The sequence below is a fragment of the Sus scrofa genome, chromosome 13 (genome assembly GCF_054392235.1).
Source record: "Sus scrofa isolate SSC_HxYL_T2T_F1_AM1 chromosome 13, Sscrofa_HxYL_maternal_Yorkshire_Landrace_v2.0, whole genome shotgun sequence".
Classification (NCBI taxonomy): Eukaryota; Metazoa; Chordata; class Mammalia; order Artiodactyla; family Suidae; genus Sus; species Sus scrofa.
The window spans coordinates 140,944,595-140,963,928 of NC_139395.1; the positions used below are offsets into that span (position 1 = coordinate 140,944,595).

Consider the following 19,334-nt stretch of genomic DNA (forward strand, 5'->3'; position numbering starts at 1 on the left):
TTTATTATATGTCTCTCTCATAGACTCTACCAATAATACATTATTGAAATAATCTTATTCATTAAATAAATACATATGGGTGTATGTTTGCTAGACACTAAGCCTACCATGTTGAGTGAGAAAGACAAAGTCTCCGTCCATATGAAGCTTGGAGCAGAAGAGAATACTAAAGGAGGAATTGCAAAACAGTGGACAGTGGTTTTAAGTGCAGTCTGTTAAAGGAATATCAGTGATAGACACTTTACCTAGACTTAGAGACTTGGGAACGGCTTTCCAGAATGTCATTCACTGGAAATCTGAAGGATTAATTCTAGTTAGAAGTTGGGAGGAGGGGACAGGTTGGAAAACATTCAAATCAGGTAACTGCAGGATAGCTGGAGCATCATATTCCAGGGGATGGGATAGAAAAGAGGAGACTGGAAAGCAAAGCAATGGCTCTATCAGGAAGAAAAACTGAACCTCGTTCTAAGAGCACTGGAAAGCTTTGAAAGATTTAATAAAAGAAGATATATATATATATTGTAAACTGGGGCATCGGTAGAACTAGGGCATCAATATGTTGATAGTGAGAACTGGAAAGATTGAAAGAAATTGGGAGATAGAATCAACACCCTTCTCAATACAGAGGGGAGGAAAAATAGCATGGCCATATTTATAACATTCAATCACATCGCTCTTAGTCTTTGAAATACCTACTGACCTTAAAATGTTACTGATTTACAAGTTTTATTGTAGTATATGTGTGCACTCATTTTACTTTTTGTTATAGACTATTATTTTGAACACCTAATCCCTCGCTTACTTGATGAATAACATTCCATCAGAGCCATGCACCATTTTCCTCATCCATCCTCTAAAATTTTATTTTAAAATATATTATAGGCATAAGTTGTGGGCATTTTAATGGTTCTTCACTGCCAGTTTACCCAGCAAAGGAATTATTCCAACTTGCAGTGCTACCAGTCCTGGAATAATACACCTGCACCATCATATTCTCACAGAGATTGGGTTTTATTATTTTTTGACTAGTTGGTCCAACTCCAGGTGCTTTTCACCAGCCTCCTGGCCTGATTGGAGAAAAGTACATAGGCCCTCGAAGGGGGGATGACTCAGTGTATGAGGTTGCTTGCTATGGAAATAGGCTCTTTTCTCACTACATTCCTAGATTATAGAACTCACTCAGATTGCATGAACCCTCATCACAATGACATTTTATCCGGTGCCAACCACATGCATGCTTGGGACTAATTGTTCTGTACTGTATGGGTATTTATATAAATAGGAGCCTCAGAGACCTCTCCAGTTCAAAGCAGATGACAAGCCGTCTCATTTGGTGGTTATTAGGGGAAAAGAGTCCTTAAAACACTGGCTTCCTTGCTTTTAACATGATGACATGCTAGTTTTATGTAAAATATGTGAGTACAGGGCTTTGTCTGGCTTATTGATTCTCTGTTTAAGAGTTGGAGATTAAGAAATGAGGACTTAAGGCTGCATCTTAGTGTTCCCAATTGCCTTGATTTTATTTTTGGGAAAACAAGTTGACATGCTGGCATCTGTGTCTTCAGTAGTCCAGGGAGCCACTTGTCTTCAAGGTATATTATACCCATTCCGAATGTTGTGGAAACAGTTTAAGTGGAAAAGGTTCTAAGACAGAAACTGCTCTGGAGTGCCACAACAGACTGTACTATTTTTGCAATTTGGGCCTCCTGAAGGTATTAAGCGTAGACCCTTGCTAGCTGTACTATGAGTTTGCAGAGCACCGCACTGTGAAATGAACAAGTGCTGATTACAGTGCATGGAAGTATGACAATTTTGTTTGAATCTCTCAGATAAGAAGTCTTTGGAGGACTTGTCAGTTGTTGTGCGTGTGCCTGTGTGTTTTAGGTGTCCATCACCTACTGAGAATTAGTGTATTAGTAGTGTCCCTGCATTGGCAGCATCGTTTTGAATTCAGTGGAACCAATTTAAATCCTGTGATTTTTAATTTCAAAAGTAATTTTTGAGATCATTTTAACCATTTACCAGGTTCCAGCTACCATTCTTGAGGTAACTTCTTTCTTTAATGTAGAAAATACAGAAACATATGAAGATGAAAGCAAACATTTCTATTAATTGCAACAGCTGATGCAATTTTTAAAATCATTTAAAAATTTTTACTCTGTCCCTTCCTTTTTTTTCTATGTACACACACAGACACAGACACATAAGTTGGGATACTATGATGTTATTTTTGTGGAATGTATTTTAAAATAATTCAGGTATTTCATATGTATCATTTAAAATATACATATATATGTATGTGTGTGTGTGTGTATATATATATATATCAGAGGAAGGTGTGTGTATGTGTATGTATATATACACATACACATATATGATTATATATACATTTTTCCTGGTTTTAAAAAAGTAATATGTTATTATGTTAGAAATTTTGGAAAAAAGGTAAAGTATATACCCCCAAATCACCTCCTTAAAATAACCATTGTTACCAGTTTGGGAATAAATCCTTCTCATATATGAGATATAGATAGGTGTATACATTGATTAACATAAAACAATGTTGCCTAACCTGATTTCAAATATATAAAATTGTTGATTTTTCACTTTCTTTCTTTCTTTTTTTTTTTTTTTTTTTTTTTTTGGTCTTTTTATGGCCGCTCCTACAGTATTTGGAGGTTCCCAGGCCAGGGATTGAATCAGAGCTGTGGCCACTGGCCTACACCACAGCCACTGAAATGCAGGATCTAAGCTGCATCTGTGACTTACAACACAGCTCACAGCGAGGGCCTGATTCATAACACACTGAGCGAGGCCAGGAATCGCACCTGTGTCCTCATGGATGCTAGTCGGATTCATTACCACTGAGCCACTATGGGAAATCCTCATTTTTCACTTTCTTATTTCCTTTTGTTTTCTTTTTCCTCCCTCTTGCTTCTCTTCTCCCTCTCTCTCGGTCTTTCTATTTCTTTTTACTGCAACAGGATGTTTATGAAAGAATTGACTGGAGTTCCCATTATGGCACAGCGGAAATGAATCCAACTAGGAACCATGAAGTTGTGGGTTTGATCCCTGCCCTTGCTCAGTGGGTTAAGGATCCGGCATTGCCTGAGCTGTGTTGTAGGTTGCAGACGCAGCTCAGATCTGGTGTTGCTGTGGCTGTGGCGTAGGCCAGTGGCTACAGCTCTGATTAGACCCCTAGCCTGGGAACCTCCATATGCCGTGGGTGCAGCCCTAAAAAGACAAAAAAAAAAAAAAAAAGAAAAGAATTCACCACTTTAACCATTTTTAAGGATGTATTTAAGTGACAAGTGTATTCACAAACTTGTGCAACCATCACCACCATCCATCTTCAGAATTTTTTACATTCCCAACCTGAAAATGCATATAAATTAAATAATTACTACTTCCCATTTCCACCACCCCCACCTCCCTGGTAACCAGATTCTACTTTATCTTCATGAATTTGATTATTCCATATCATTGGAATTATACAGTATATGTCCTTTTGTAAGTGGCTTATTTCCTCTTAGTATAATGTTTCCATGGTTCATTCATGTTGTAGCATGTGTCAGGGCTTACTGTTTTAGGCTGAATACAACATTGTATGTTTATACTACATTTTGTTTATTAATTCATCAGTCAATAGATACACTGGTTGCTTCCATATTTTGGATATTATGAATAGTACTACTATGAACACGAGTGTACAGATACATATTACAGTCCCTCTTTGCTCTCTCTTTGAGGTATATATCCAGGTGTGGAATTGCTAGATTGTTGATGTTTTGAAACATTTCAGTGAAACATTTCAATTTAATTATTGTATCATATTCCATTATATGAATATACCATCATTTATTTGACCCACCCCCACGTATTATTTAATTTGCTTATAATCTTTTATTTTTATAAATTACATCACCAGCATTTCTTGAAACTGAAAATTTAGACATCTGTTGTTATTTCCTTAGGTCCAATTCTTAGAAATAAAAGGTATGGGCTTTGTTAGGGCTTCTGATGTATATCAGCAAATTAACCCACAGAATGGCCATAAGAAGTTTATAGAAATAAGTATTACCTTGGACACTATGTCTAAATTATATAAGAATTGTCTTTTGAAGACAACTGAGTTAACCTCTTCCCATTACCTATAGCCCCCCAACTCCAGGTTTTATTCTTTGTCTTTCACAACAGTACCTAAAAAGGAGGTTCTTAACTGTGGTTTCAACAAAAAAAAATAATTTGTTCTTCGCCTTTTTAATTTCCAGATTTCACTCCTTAAGTGGATGGATCTAAGATAATTTGTATCTAAAAAGCTCTAAATGAAAGATACTGTGTAATTAAAAAGCCCTCCATGATTCTGTTGTACAGATTTGAAAAGTACTTCTCTTCATACATAATAGCATATTTGTATATTGTACTCTTCATCTGTTGGGTTGTTTCCTAGCTCATGAGGTCATCTATCTTGTGTATAGTGTATAAACTGAATGAGTGAGGAATGGAGCTGGGATCTGGCGTTGCCATGAGCTGCAGTGTAGGCCGTAGATGGGGCTCAGTTCTGGCTTGCTTTGGATGTGGCATAGGCTGGAAGCTGCAGCTCCAGTTCAACCCCTAGCCCAGAAACTTCCATGTGCCAAGGGTGTGGCCCTTAAAAAAAAAAAACAAAAGTAGTAAATAAGGAATGCTTGGCAGTATAACTGAAATAGATAAGCCATGTTTCCACTTTTTCCCATACTGTACAAAAACAGACACTAGCCTGTTCATTCATTTATCTAGTTATGGATAAGTACATACCTGATATAAATCCTTAGTAATGGGATAAAGCTCTATTTGGCTATTAAAACTCATTGCAAATACTCAAAATTTACTCTCATAATCACTGGATTTTGAATGTCATTTTGTATTCTTTTATAGAAGAATAATATTAGAAGAATAGGAAATATGAGCAAACTCCCCTCAACTCTGTGCCTTATCCATTGAAGCTCACTTTTTTTTTTTTTTAATTTGGGTTTTAGAAAGACTTTTATTTGAAGAAAAAGATAGACTGCTCGTTTTTAAAGGAGGAGAAAATAATAGTATCCCCTAGGTCTTCATTGTTGTTCAGATGAGTAATGTCTGAGAAGTTCAGAGTTCTGTCTGAGGAAGTAATGTGAATTTTTCAATGTCATTCAACTCTAAACAGTGGCAAAACTGGAATTTATTTCTCCCTGAAAAATAAATGACCCTTCAATTTAATTGTTTTTTTTTTTTTTTTTTTGGACTTTTGTCTTTTGTCTTTTTAGGGCCACACCTGTGGCATATAGAGGTTCCCAGCTTAAGGGCTCAATCAGATCTGTAGCTGCCGGCCTGTGCCACAGCCACAGCAATGGCAGATCCACGCCGTGTTCATAACCTACACCACAGCTCATGGCAATGCCAGATCCTTATCCCACTGAGCGAGGCCAGGATTTGAACCCACATAGTCATGGATGCTAGTTGGGTTTGTTAACCACTGAGCCGCGATGGGAACTCCACCTGGTGATATTTATATTTGGTGATGTCCTTAACTTACAATGGAAGTTGCAAAATGTTCTTCATGCAGTGTAGTTGGCCTGCAGAAATCCTTTGTTTGGCTTCTCGGTATTTGAAAAAAGTCCAAATGTTAAAGTCAGAAGAGGACCATTGGATCCATTTTTCACAAGGCAGCAATCAGCTGGCACAATATAGCAGATGCCTTAGAGTAGGAACACTTATTTTATACAGTTCATGTCTCTTTGTTGTCTCCCAATAACAACACTGAGTATCACTTGCTGTTTGTTGTCCCATTTACTCCCTTAAATTTCTTCTGGGATAGAAATATGTTTTCTGTACTCACGTAGACTGAGAAGGCCTTTCGTTTTTGTTTTTCTCACATATGGTTTATTTTACTTTTTCTTCACCCAAGAAAGGTAGAATGGTTTTTAAAACTTCAGACTGTGGAAATGGGCTACCTGGATTGGATCCTGGATCTACCACCTGCTAGCTATGTAACTTGGGACAGTTACTTAATTTCTCTGTGCTTCAGTATCTTTATTTGGGAAATAGGGATAAATAATAGTTTCTGCCTCAAAGATACTTGTGGAATTAAGTATAAAATGCATTGAAAACAAAATGTTTAAGATATCAGTAGGTATTTTAGTTTGTTTTTCCTGTCACAGAGATCCATGGACAAAATAGATAACTACAAGTGACAAATGGTCATCAGGTCTAAACAGTTGTCATGAAAAGAAAATTTAAGTTGAAATACTCGTAATCCTATCTTCCAACAAACCAACCATCTCCTTTCCATAGTCTGTCTAGTCCTTGTCCATATGGAAATGTCATTCTATGTATCCTCAATTAAATTGCACATATGATTACTTTCACATTCTGTGTTTTTCATTTAACATTTACATTTTCATTTAACATCTTGAGCATATTTTTGTGTCTTTATAGTAGCTAAAATCAAAATGTAATGAAGGGGCTTTGAGTTTTATGTTGCTGTTTATATGGTGGGCTTTAGCCTTTGTATATTTTCCCCTTCCGTTGCCTTAAAAAGTTTCCTTTTTAAATAGAAATCATTGGAGTTCCCGTCGTGGCTCAGTGGTTAAAGAATCCGACTAGGAACCATGAGGTTGCGGGTTCGATACCTGGCCTTGCTCACTGGGTTAAGGATCTGGTGTTGCCATGAGCTATGGTGTAGGTCACAGACGAGGCTCAGATCTGGTGTTGCTGTGGCTGTGGTGTAGGCCAGTGGCTACAGCTCCAATTAGACCTCTAGACTGGGAACCTCCATATGCCATGGGAGCGGCCCCAGAAAAGGAAAAAAAAAAAAAAAAAAAAAAGAGAGAGAGAGAGAGACTAAATAAATAAATAGAAATCATTTTTGCTCTTTACACCAAATTTTGTCAAAAATTGAATGCACTAAGAATTCTTTGACTGCAGTGACTCAAATTCTCTTTGCCTTACTGTGGATTTAGCAATTAGATCAATGCCTAATACGTAGCAGAATTTTAGTAAGTTTTTATTGAATAAATAACCGGGATTAATTAAATTTGGGCTGATTGGGGTATTGTAATTATTTGATAGTTAATTCAAAATCTTATTTCTTTTCAGTATATGTTGTTAAAGATTACTTTAAAATGCTTTAGTCTCTTTCTTTTCATGGTATGTTTATTTAAAATTTATACCTTGATTATTTCTGTAAGGGATTTGAGCCAGAATCAAGTAGAACTTACATATACAATCTGATCATTGCCATGTAAATAAGCACCTCAAATGCTTTTTTGAAAGATAGTAGTATTAATAAATCGAAAAACTAAAGTCCTTAAACCAAAGGGATAAACTAATGAGATTGCTGTAATTTAGCATACATTAAATATATCAGAGTTCCTTGATTGTCAAGTAATAAGATAAATGATTTACTTCTTATTTTGCATATTTGGTTGTAATCTGACAAGAGAAATGTATTTTTCTTTGGAGATCATTAGTCATTTATATTCAAATGTTACATGCCTACTATGTACTATGGTATGAAAAAGCCAGTGGAAAAGCAGTAATGAATAAAAGGGACAGTCTTATAGAGAACAGACTTGTGGTTGCTAAGGGAGCATAAGGGTGGTGGAGATATGGATGGGGAGTTTGGGATTAACAGATGTAAACTATTATATATAGAATGGATAAACAACAAGGTCCTACTGTATAGCCTAGAGAACTATATTCACTATTCTCTAATAAACCATAATGGGAAAGAATATGCAAAAGAATATATGTATATATATGACATATATATATATATATATGTGTGTGTGTGTGTGTGTGTGTACTTATATACATACAACTGGATCACTTTACTGTACAGCAAAAATTAACACTATACTGTAAATCAACTATACTTCAACAAAATAAATTTATTAAAAAGTTAAAATAAAGGATGGTATCTAGCCCTATAAAAACAGACATTTGCAAGTGCGATACCTATAGAAGTAGGGGGGTAGAGTGGTCTCTGTGTCAGAAGGTTTGGGCAAATATCCACTGAGGAACTTGACACTCAGGCTGAGACTTAAAGGATTCTTAGGAATTAGCTAGACTTAGAACTCAGAGAGAGATCGGAAAGCAGAAAGTTATAATCGCTGAGATCCGAGAGAGTCTGGCACACTGGATATCAAAGGAAATCAGTGTCAGAGAGTAACATGCCATGTACCTCTCAAGGAGAAGCAGAAGCCATAGACTTAGTACAAATCACTCCACTAAACCACCAAAGACTTTCAAGCAAGTAATGTGATCAGATCTGCATTTGAGGGGAATCACTTTCTCTAGAATGAAGGGTTCATTGATGTTGAAGAAGTGTAGACATTGGGAGCCCAGTTTGGATGCTGATGGATAATTCCTGGTGGGAGGTGGCTACAGCAGAGGAAACAGGGAAGTATTTGAATTCTAAATTTCCTATTTAGGGAATAAGATCAACAGGATTTTTTACTTGAATGGGATGTGAGGGAGAGGCTCAAGAAGGACTCCTAGTGTTCTCATTTGAACAATACTGAGGTGGATGTGAAAAGCAGACAAAAAGCATGAAAATTAGATTCAAGGAGGAAGATGAAGTAGTTTTTAACATCTTAAGCTTGAAGAGCACATGAGACATCCAAGTAAATACATGAAATAGAATTGAATATTTGGGCCTAGCATTTCAAGTACAGATGGATTCTGGAGAGAGAAGGTCAAGAGATTCTTCATAATATAGAAGGTATTTCAAGTGTGGGCAAGGTTGTGGCAAGAGTTAATAGAGAGAGTTAAGGGAGGTCTTGTGTCAGATAAAGAGAATCATTATTCATCATCCTTTGGGCACTATGTTGACTAGTATCAGTAGCACTTTGGTAGAAAGACTAGAAAAGCACTTCTAGCAAAAAGCTAGAAAGAGCCTGAATTCTTGCTGTCATTGTTGAACAGGCATAGTGGTTCTTGGCTGCCCTTCCTATTACAAAAGATAAATCTCTATATGTTTCAGACCATGATAACTTGATTTTCTGTAGTTTACAGTGTGACTTCTTCCCAACTTATAAACACACAAGACAATCATTAAAACACTAGACGGTAATTTATTTTATTTTATTTTTTTTGGCTGCACCCGCCACATATGGAGGTTCCCAGGCTAGGAGTCAAATCATAGCTGTAGCTGGTGGCCTACACCACAGCCACAGCCATGCCAGATCCTTAACCCACTGAGCGAGGCCAGGGATTGAACCCACAACCTCATGGTTCCCAGTCAGATTTGTTTCCACTGTGCCACGACGGGAACTCCTAGCAGGCAATTATGTTAATGGAGGTATCTACAAAGCCCATTGGAAATATAACTGAAAGACCATAGAAAAAACTCAAAATCCTTCCAGGGGATTTATATGTCTTTTTATGTTTTTATTTTCCTGTTAATTATTTTATAAACATCTTTAATATATAAAGTTAATGGGAGGAGGATAGTGTCCTAGGATGTCTCTCTATCCCCCAGGAGTTAATCTGGTAGAGAAGCCAATCCATAATCAATAACTATTGAATGGATGTCTCCAGACTTCCAGAAAGACTTTACGGAAGAGGCACAATTTGATTTGAGACTCGAAGAATCAGTAGCCAACTGCCAGACAGAAATTGACTGAGCAGCAGGGAAGAAACATGGTGAACAGTCATAAAGAAGAAATCAGAGACTGTAGAAGGAAGTTGTGGCTGACAAGCAAGAGTACATACATAAGTGTATGGTCTATTCTTGTCTTTATGTAAGCCTAATATTGCTGGAGTGTATGCTGTGTGTGATGGAGGAAATAAGGTGGTGGCTGGACAGGAAGGCAAGGGCTAGATTGGAAAGTCCTTCTAAAGTGTATTAAAAACAGTGCAACATGATAAAAAGAGTTCAACACAAGGCGGAGTCATTGGCAAATCCAGATCAGCAGAGAGCCAGGATCCAGTATTTACGTCAGAGAGATCACACTTGTCAGTATTGCGGAGGAGATATGGGAGAGAGGTGAGATTAGATCATGGCAATAAACAGTTCAGGGTGATGAGAAGGGTCGGAACTAGGGAAGAGAAAGTGAGACTGGGGTAAAGTACAGGGATTCCAGAAATAATCAGATATTATTTAGAAGACGTAGTAGAAGGTTAGAGTAGGAGTGTGTGTGTGCATGTGTATGAACCTGTGGGGTGTGTCCAGGGAATGGGTGGGTTGGGTAAGATGGATAGAGGAATGTGAGATGTGATCTTGAATTGGACAAAAGGAAGCTGTGGATCTGCTCCCTAATATGAGCCAGAGAGGTGCTCTCATGGCCCCTTGACTATCCTTGTCGCCTGGCCACAGTCAGTTCTGCCTGGTAGAGGAGACATCCATTCAAAAGTTACTGATTATTCATCAGTCTCTCTACCAGACTACTAACTCCTGGGGAACAGGGAAGCATGCACTACTCATTCTAGGACACTATCCTCCCATTAACCTCACTGTGCTTTCCATGCTTAAGAGGCTTGGAAATCAATTAATGGAAAAATAACCACGTAAAAAGACTGCTACAGCAATTCAATTCTCAGGAAAAAAAAATTGTATATGCATATATATGTATATCTGTGTGAGTATAATTTTTAAAATGTGTTTGGTTTTTAAAATAAATGTTAAATCATGATAAAACTTTAAGAATTCCTGCAAAAACAAAAAAGAAATGAAATGCCAAAAATAAATATTCGAAAGTGCCAATGAATCCAGTAAGTAGAAAAGATTTGCTGTGTATTTAATTGAATATGTGGGCCAGGAAAGTGTTGCCATAGCTTTCTTTTTACCACGAAGAACATAAATAAATATGCTTTAAGATGATTCCTGTTCTTTACCCCTTCCACCTCCAATGAGGTAAAAAAAGAGAAAAAATATATAGCTAAATGTGCTATTTTCACACACATAGTTATGAAATAGAAAATACTCAGAAACATGCCGGCATATACACAGCAGACTTCATAATAAAATTGTGGAAAAACTTCATCTAGTGAGCTATTTCCTAGAAGAAAGCAATGGCGTCTGAAACTGTGCTCCGATGCCTTCCTTCAAAGAATTGAGGAATGTTTAAGTTGTGTGTGTGTGTGTGTGTGTGTGTGTGTGCGCGCGCATGCGCGCGCATCTACATGTTCATCAAGAAAGAAAAAGTAAAAGAGAAATTTGTTGAAAAAAAGTTGCTTCTAAGTGGTTAGGTCTATATTCTTTTTTGTTTACTTTATGAATATGATTGGTTTTCGTCTTGACAGTATATGACTTTTCAAGTATCTGTTTTGGGGGCAGACTCTTTTACAGCTGTGGTGGAGAGGATGCCTATCATTAGCCCAGTTGCTCAGTCACTGTCTCCATTTATAGTTGGGTTTGTAAAGTGTTCAAAATAGGAACTCTGGGTTTCTGCTGATCTTGAGTCATCAAAGAAAAGAAAAGCTTTATTCCTTCTTATATTTGATTTCATCTCTGCAGACATTTTCTAAGACTGACATGGTAAGCTAGAAAAATCTGACTTTTTTTTTCCTAGACTCAAACTGACTTCCATGCTCTCCTACAGAATATCAGGGTTTATGGAGTATTTATGTAGATGTTTCTTCAGGATATATGTTTTAATAAATTGTGTTATGTGGAAACTGCATCTCCTTCTATTGGCTACTGTTGAGGCCACCATACGGGAGGGAAAGGCTACTCCACCAAGACAAGAATATCAGGTTGCTTAAGTTACAAAAGTAAATAGCAAGTTTGCCTCCTGAGAGGCTATCAAAAAGGAAAGAAAACTATTCAATGGCCTTCTGCAACTTAACAGAAAACTAAATCTAGAATTACAGAATCTCTAGGAAACCACAATTGAGACAATGATGTATAGGAAAGATAGCTGTCACAGTCAAGTTCCCAGTGAAAATGATAGCACATGGAAACTAGCCCCTCTCAAGGAGTGATTTATAAATGTGTTGTGTACATACACCCATTTGGGTATAGAGAAGCCATAAGAGAAAAAGTGATAATCTGGGGATTGCAGAGTCAGAGCTGACATTTCCCTAGCTTCAAGAGGACCCAGGGGAAGAGTGGTTATTTGAATAGGAAGAGAGGGTGTTAACGAGGAGGGATTCTAGACAGGACCTGTGTGTGACCTTCCTTTGCTGATAGCTAGGAATTTCACAATCAGGTCGCTGGAAGAAATTTGGCTCAAAATTTGGTTCTGTCTTCTTTGGTTTGATAATGATGCGTCTTTGCCTTCTACTCATGTAAGGAAACTAGCATCTTCTAATCACTGTGACATTTAAAAATATTGCCATTCATTTCCAAACTCTCCCCAGTCACTAGGTGGTTTTCCCTCCAGTTGAGAACCATTATATGTTAACCAGATATCTCTGGGATGTTTTAATCTTTATCTTTGGTTCAGTGTAGATCGACAGAAAGCTACCCCCAGATAGGCATATTTCTAAATCAATATACTTGTCTATTATGGTGGAAAGAGGATAGCTGCACCATCTCCAGCCCCACATTCCAGGAAGATAGGAGGAAAGAGGAAGAGTAGGAAGAGATGATGCTTTGTCAGAAGAGCTCTAGTTTTTCCAGAAATGCTTAGTGTACATCTTATTGGCCAGAACTGCTTTACATGGCAACTGTTACATTAGAGTAATAATCTAGGGAAGTATGGGCATATTGCTGCCCCAAGCAAAATTGAAATTTTGAGTAATGAAGAAGGGGGAGTGGGTAGAAGGAAGCAGTTTGCAGCATCTGCCCCACATATATAAATCTCTAATGGCTTGGAATGGGTAAATGATACTAGGGTAATATAAAGTCTTGCATCCTTTCTTCCTATGCACACTAGAATTTTCCTGGAAATTAATAAACAACAGAATTAGGCTGTGGTCATTCACTTCTTGTATCAACAAATCTAGTCATAGTAAGTAAGAACAAAATTAAAACATTCTGTCACTGGCAGGTTTATTGATTCCTAACAGACTAATGCCTTAGGATGAATGTTTGAATCTCCATGCCTACCCTTAGCCTTTACTTATTCCCATCCTAACCAAGATCTCTCATAATTCAGGAAAAGGTGTTTTCAGCTTTGTGTCCTTAGGATATTTTTAAGGCATTCAGTATTTCTGAATTGAATGAATGAATGCAACAGAAATCAAGAAGACATAAAGGGAGGAGGAGACTGCATTTGAGTTATCTTTGGTAAATCAGTCTTTGATAGGAATCTTTTATCTAAAATTTTGTATTTCTTTGATTGTTCCAGGGGTATTTATTTCTCTAAACACACCCCCTCATTGCTTTTTTTTTATTCCCTGTGCTCAGCACTTCATCTCTCTTTCCCTAGTTCCACCTTTTAGCAGTATGACCAAGTCGTTTAGTAGTTTGATTGAGATCACATTGTTCAATTTATCTTTTTTGGCAGCGGGACGTGCTGCTGCGTTCAATATATATTTTATATGATTATATATAAATATATGTGTGTGTGTGTGTATAATTATCACCAGGTATAATGTTATGAAATTTTTCCTCTGCGGTTTTTAAAGGGTTTTATAGCTTTAGATCCTATAATTCAGAGCTAAAATTTTGGGGTACGTTTTTGTGTATGGTTTAAAATATGGTCAAACTTCAGTCTTTTGCATGTAGATGTCCAGTATTACCAGCTCCATTTGTTGAAGGACTGACTCTCTTTTTCCTATCAAGTAGTCTTTGTACCCACATCAAAATCAAATGACCATATATGCACAGGTTTATTTCTGGGCTCTCTATTCCATTGGTCTATGCCTGTCTTTATGACAGTACAACACTGTTTTGATTATTATAGCTTTGTAATAAATTTTGAAGTTGTGTGGTGTGAGACCTCCAATCTTCTTTTTCAAGATTATTTTGGCTACTCAGAGTCTCTTGAAGTTTCATATGGATTTTCCTTCCTTCCTTCCTTCCTTCCTTCCTTCCTTCCTTCCTCCCTCCCTCCCTCCCTCCCTCTCTCTCTCTTTCTTTTTCTTTCTTTCTCACTTTCTCTCTTTTTCTTCCTTTCTCTCTCTCTCTCTTCCTTTCTTTCTTTTCAGAAAATTCCCAGTGGGATTTTGACAGGGATTGTGTACTAATATCTTTACAGTATCAAGTTTTTCAATACATAAACACAGGATGTCTTTCCATTCATTTGTGACTTTAATTTATCAGCAACATTTTGTACTTTTCATGTATAATTTTCATGTATACTTTTTTGTGTTCTTTTGCCTCTGGTTAAGTTTATTCTTAAGTTTTTCTTTTTTATATTTTGTAAATGGAATTGTTTCCTTAATTTCTTTTTTATACTGTTCATTGTGAGTACACTAAAACACAACTGATTTTTGTGTTAGTCTCTGAACTCTTATAAGGCAGGAACCATGCCTTATTTTGCAGAATTTATACAAAAATAACATTTATTAATATTTGTTCTTTTATGTATTTTTATTTTCCATTTTCAGCAATCCTTGTCTTTTTCTCCCTTTTCTCTCTCCCATTTTAGGGCTCTACTAGTTCAGCAACAGCTTCTCCTCCAGTCTCCACTCCTGTCACAGGACATAAGAGAATGGTCATACCAAACCAACCACCTCTGACAGCAACCAAAAAGTCTACATTGAAACCACAGCCTGCACCCCAGGCTGGACCCATCCCTGTGGCTCCAATTGGAACACTAAAGCCCCAGCCTCAGCCAGTCCCAGCCTCTTACACTACGGCATCCACCCCTTCAAGGCCTACATTTAATGTACAGGTGAAGTCGGCTCAGCCCAGCTCTCATTACATGGCTACCCCTTCACCAGGACAATTTTATGGCCCAGGGCCAGGGGCCCAAGGCTATAACACTCATACAGTTCCTATGTCTGCGCAGGGTCCACCTCCTTCTGCACGAGGAGGCATGGATTATGCATTTATTCCACCACCAGGACTTCAGCCTGAGCCTGGATATGGTTATGCCCCGAACCAAGGACGCTATTATGAAGCCTATTGCCCAGCAGGGCCTGGCTATGGGGGCAAAAGTGACTCTGATCCTGCCTATGGTCAACAAGGTCACCCGAATGCCTGGAAGCGGGAACAAGGGTATGCTCCTTCCGGAACAGTGAACCAGAACCCTGCTGGGATGTATCCAGTTGCTGGTCCCAAGAAGACATACATCACAGATCCTGTTTCAGCACCTTGTGCACCACCACTGCAGCCAAAGGTAGGGAACACAGCAATGGGAATAAAGGGGAACCTATCTTGGCCTGCCTTCCTCATAAAGCAGGTTCTAAGGCAACCTATTTGTGGTTCTTTTATTTTTTTAAAAAAGTACAGTCCCAGGGAAGTGCATGAAGGGAAAAGGGGAAGATGCTATCTGGGGATATGGGTATTTGTTACCAATATGGCTTCTGTTTAGTATCATGTGCAACTAATTGTTCCATCTTGGACCATATTCCAAAAGATCATATGAACTGTAGCAGGTCAGAACAGTGTGTTCAGGGGGAGGAAGGATAAATAATTTATCTTCTAGCTCTTGTTTCTTGTTGGCCAAAACTTCCTTCTGTGGGCCAGAGAGCTCTCACACTTAGATTGTTGTATTTACTTAGACACTATTTAGATCTGAAGTATCTGGTGCCTGAGCAGAGACTGGAAATCCCCAAATATGGAGATGATAGATGTGTGTGGCAACATGAGATGAGCTGCAGTCAGGTTGGGCTTATGCGAAGGTGGTAAAACCCAAGCAAAGTTGGTATCATGGTGAGTGCAAGGGAAGAACAAGTGGAGAAGGGCCCAGAAGACAGGTGAGGTTAAGGGCATCTAAGATAATGCCCATACCTTGTATAGTTTTCTTGGGAAGGGGCTACAGTATAATGGCACTTATTACCCCTTGCTTACCCACTTTAATAATCCTCCAGGGAGAATATAACCCTCAAACCTTTAACCCTATTATGCACCTTAAAAAATCATTTATAACAGTGGTCTTTTTGTTGTTTGATTTAATTTCAATCATGTATGTTTTATGTCAACATGTTCAGTTACTTCCTGTGAATAGTAAGATAACACTAAACACACCTACTCATCTAAAACTTGTAGTTTTCATGAGTACTAGAACCAACATGATGATATTTCCTGTTATCATGAAAAGAGGAAACAAAGAGAGTTACTTGGAAGGAGCAAGATAGGGAAACAATTCTAATTTCTAGCCATTCTGTTAAAACTAAAACTTCCCTCCCCTTTACTTAGATATGTAAGAAATCAGAAATTCAAGAGCCCTTGATTAGCTAGAAGTTCAGTGGCAATTTGGGGGGATATATTGGGTAGAAGATTGGGCTATATATTTTTTTAATTCTTTATACATTGAGATTGTCAATTTCTAGGCATATAGGTTCAAATTTTCAATATTATAACAAAAATCAGGGAGGTTCTTACTCTCCAGGTAGGGAGTTTACCAAATTACTATTTTCACATGAAAGCATCTGCTCTTTTAATGGTTCAGATGAATTTTATGTTCTTTAGAGGAAAAGAACCCTTCCAAGCAACTGGAGCCTGTGGGTAGCTGGAGGCATCCGTCAACCTCCTGAATGCCCATTACATGAAAGTGGACTAGCCATGTTCATTTTCCAACATAAAGATTCCAAGTTAAAATGTTAAGTGTTTTTGAAACATTATTCTTGGAAGGGCTTTCTTTCCAAAATCTCTATATGCAAAGAAATGTTATTAAGGGCTTTTTGTTTTATTTTTAAAGTAAATATTTCCCCAAATAGCCACGCTGGACAGCCTTGCCCTTTGTTAACATTGCAGTGTATTTGCATTAGTCCCTCTTGGCCCCAAAGCAGTGGGTTCAGGGAAAAATGGGCTCATTCAATTTGACCTCACTTTAGTACAAGCACAACAAATTTTCCTACAGAAGAGTGAAAGTTTAGGTTGGGACAATAGCCATCAATATTTAAGTTTAAGTAGGTATGCGGTTTTTCCCTATCCAAAGCAGCCTGACTGACAGGATGGCTAAGTGATGTTCCTAAGGGAAGGAGACGGGTCCTGAGTTGTTTAAGGATCTTATTATCTGACCTGGGCAAACAGACATGAGACATAGCAAAAGTATGTCTAGGTGGAGAGAATGATCTGGTAAGAAGTACTGAGCCAGTCTTTGAGTTTCCTGTTTTCCAGTCTTGTCACTGGGCACTCTGGCTCATCCCTCTTCAACATTTGGAACCAATCCAGTGGTATAGTAAAAAGGATCAGCATCCACTACAAGAGCTGGATTTAAGATGGTAGGTCCAGATACATCACTAGCATTTGATCAATCTACTCAGGGTGACAGAATGAACTTACATTAACCCCTCTCTAGTAAGGGATTATTATTCAGAATGATCTATTACATTATTAAGGATTCTAAATATCAGTGGATTTCGTGTCATTTCTTGAGGATTTTGAAATATTTGTTTTTCAACAGTGTCATGTGTTTTAACATCATATTGTACATTTAAAACATGAAAATCAAATCATTTACTTTTTGCTGTGATTATTAAGGAGAGTGGTTAGAGGTTGATATTTAGCCATCTGTCTGTGTTTTGGGAAAGGGGAAAGAGGCTGATGAAGCTACAGATATCGTCTGTGTGTGCAGTGGGAGCATTGGTGGATGAAGGGGTAGGCTCTTTCACAGTTGGTCTTTGAGTAGAACACTGCTGTATTCAACTGCACCTGTGCACAGAGTATCTTATTGTCCCAAATATTGACTTTACTTGGCTTAGTGATGTGACTCCTGCCTTGAGAAATGAGCTCCAAGTTCTAACCCCAGTTCCTCCCTTGGCATTCTTCTTTCAGCTTGAGGAAAGCCTCTAGACTTCTTTATGTCACGCTCCCAACCTCAGTGAAGTGGAATGTCATCTTCACTAATTAATTAATGATTGCAAAGGGCTCGGAAATTTCCAAGAGCTGAATAATTGCCAAGTGAGGACTATTCAGCTTTTTCCCTGGCTTTCATTTATTTCCAATGTTTTAGTCCTTGATGGAAAACTTACCTCCATGCCCTAAAACAATTATCTTTTGTTACCTTGAAGGGATCTTAGGAATTTAGCATTTAACCTGTCAAGGAAAAAAAAAAATTTTAAATGAAGGAAAGAAAATCTCTTTTATATTTTATATGAGCCATTTTAATTTTTCTATGCCATGATGTCATATAAAGAAGAAATCAAAGAAGAGAAGGAGAAAATAGAATGAAAGTAAGAAAAGGGGAAAATAAGGAGTTCCCGTTGTGGCACAGTGGAAACAAACCCAACTAGTAGCTATGAGGATGCAGGTTTGATCCCTGGACTCACTCAGCGGGGTTGAGGATCCGGCATTGCCCTGAGCTGTAGTGTAGGTCACAGACATAGCTTGAATCCCATGTTACTGTGGCTGTGGCATAGGCTGGCAGCTGCAGCTCCAATTTGACCCCTAGCCTAGGAACTTCCATTTCCCACTAGTGCAGCTCTAAAAAGCAAAGAATAAAAGAAGGAAGGAAGGAAGGAAGGAAGGAAGGAAGGAAGGAAGGAAGGAAGGAAGGAAGGAAGGAAGGAAGGAAGGTAGAAAAGAAAGAAAAGAAAAGAAAAGGGGAAAATAAAAAGGAAAGGAAAGGAAGAAAAGAATGAAGAAAGAAATGAGACCAAATCAAAACCAACAAGGCCTGGGGGATCATGATTATATTTGAGCACTGAACTACATGCTATGGTAGACCATAATGTGTTTCCTGGACCATCTAAGCTGATTTCCTTGAAAATATTGTTATAAGAAATCTTATAAGAGAAACATTCCCTTCTCACTGGAAATCCTTATAAAGACACGGTGGAATCTTTTTTTTTTTTTTTTTTTACTATTTTATAAAAGCTAGTATCTGCTAGTTGTGCTGCTGTTCACAGAACTCTTGTTCTGTGCATTGTCTTCACATCCCCTTGAAGTAGGATGTATATTTTCTTCAATATTCAGATAAGGTGAGACAGCTTGAAAGCCCCAGAGCCAGGACCTGGAGGCAGCCATCACGTTCAGGTCCACAGTGCCAAGAAGCTTTAGCTTCCACTTCCTTGTCCTAAACCGAATCTGTCAGCCTTGGCTCTGTCAAAGAGGCAGGTATTTGCTCCATAATGTGTAAAAAGCTCTTGAGCTATGCATCTTAGGAACTCTGTGGAGGCCCACCTAGTATGAGGGTGAGGTTACATTCTTGGAAAGTCCTTCGGGAAGATGAGACCTTGGAAATCAAAATGTTATCTCTTGATAAATATAACACAAAGTTTTTTTCCTATCCAGAGTTAGAAGAGATTGCTGCTGTTCGTATCTGTGTGTGTTTAATGGGTCAGAGAGGAAGGTGAAGAAAAGAAACCACCAG

The 19,334-nt window shown here is 38.0% G+C and overlaps 1 protein-coding gene across 12 annotated transcripts in view; it reads left to right on the forward strand.

Annotated features, from left to right (window-relative positions):
- Window positions 1-19,334, forward strand: part of LPP (LIM domain containing preferred translocation partner in lipoma) — a 693,621-nt gene that overhangs the window by 409,012 nt on the left and 265,275 nt on the right. For all 12 annotated transcript variants that reach the window (XM_021071248.2, XM_021071246.2, XM_084990684.1 and 9 more), the window contains one exon: window positions 14,502-15,194. In XM_021071248.2, the coding sequence (XP_020926907.2) occupies window positions 14,502-15,194 (693 nt within the window). The remainder of the gene's footprint in view (window positions 1-14,501; window positions 15,195-19,334) is intronic.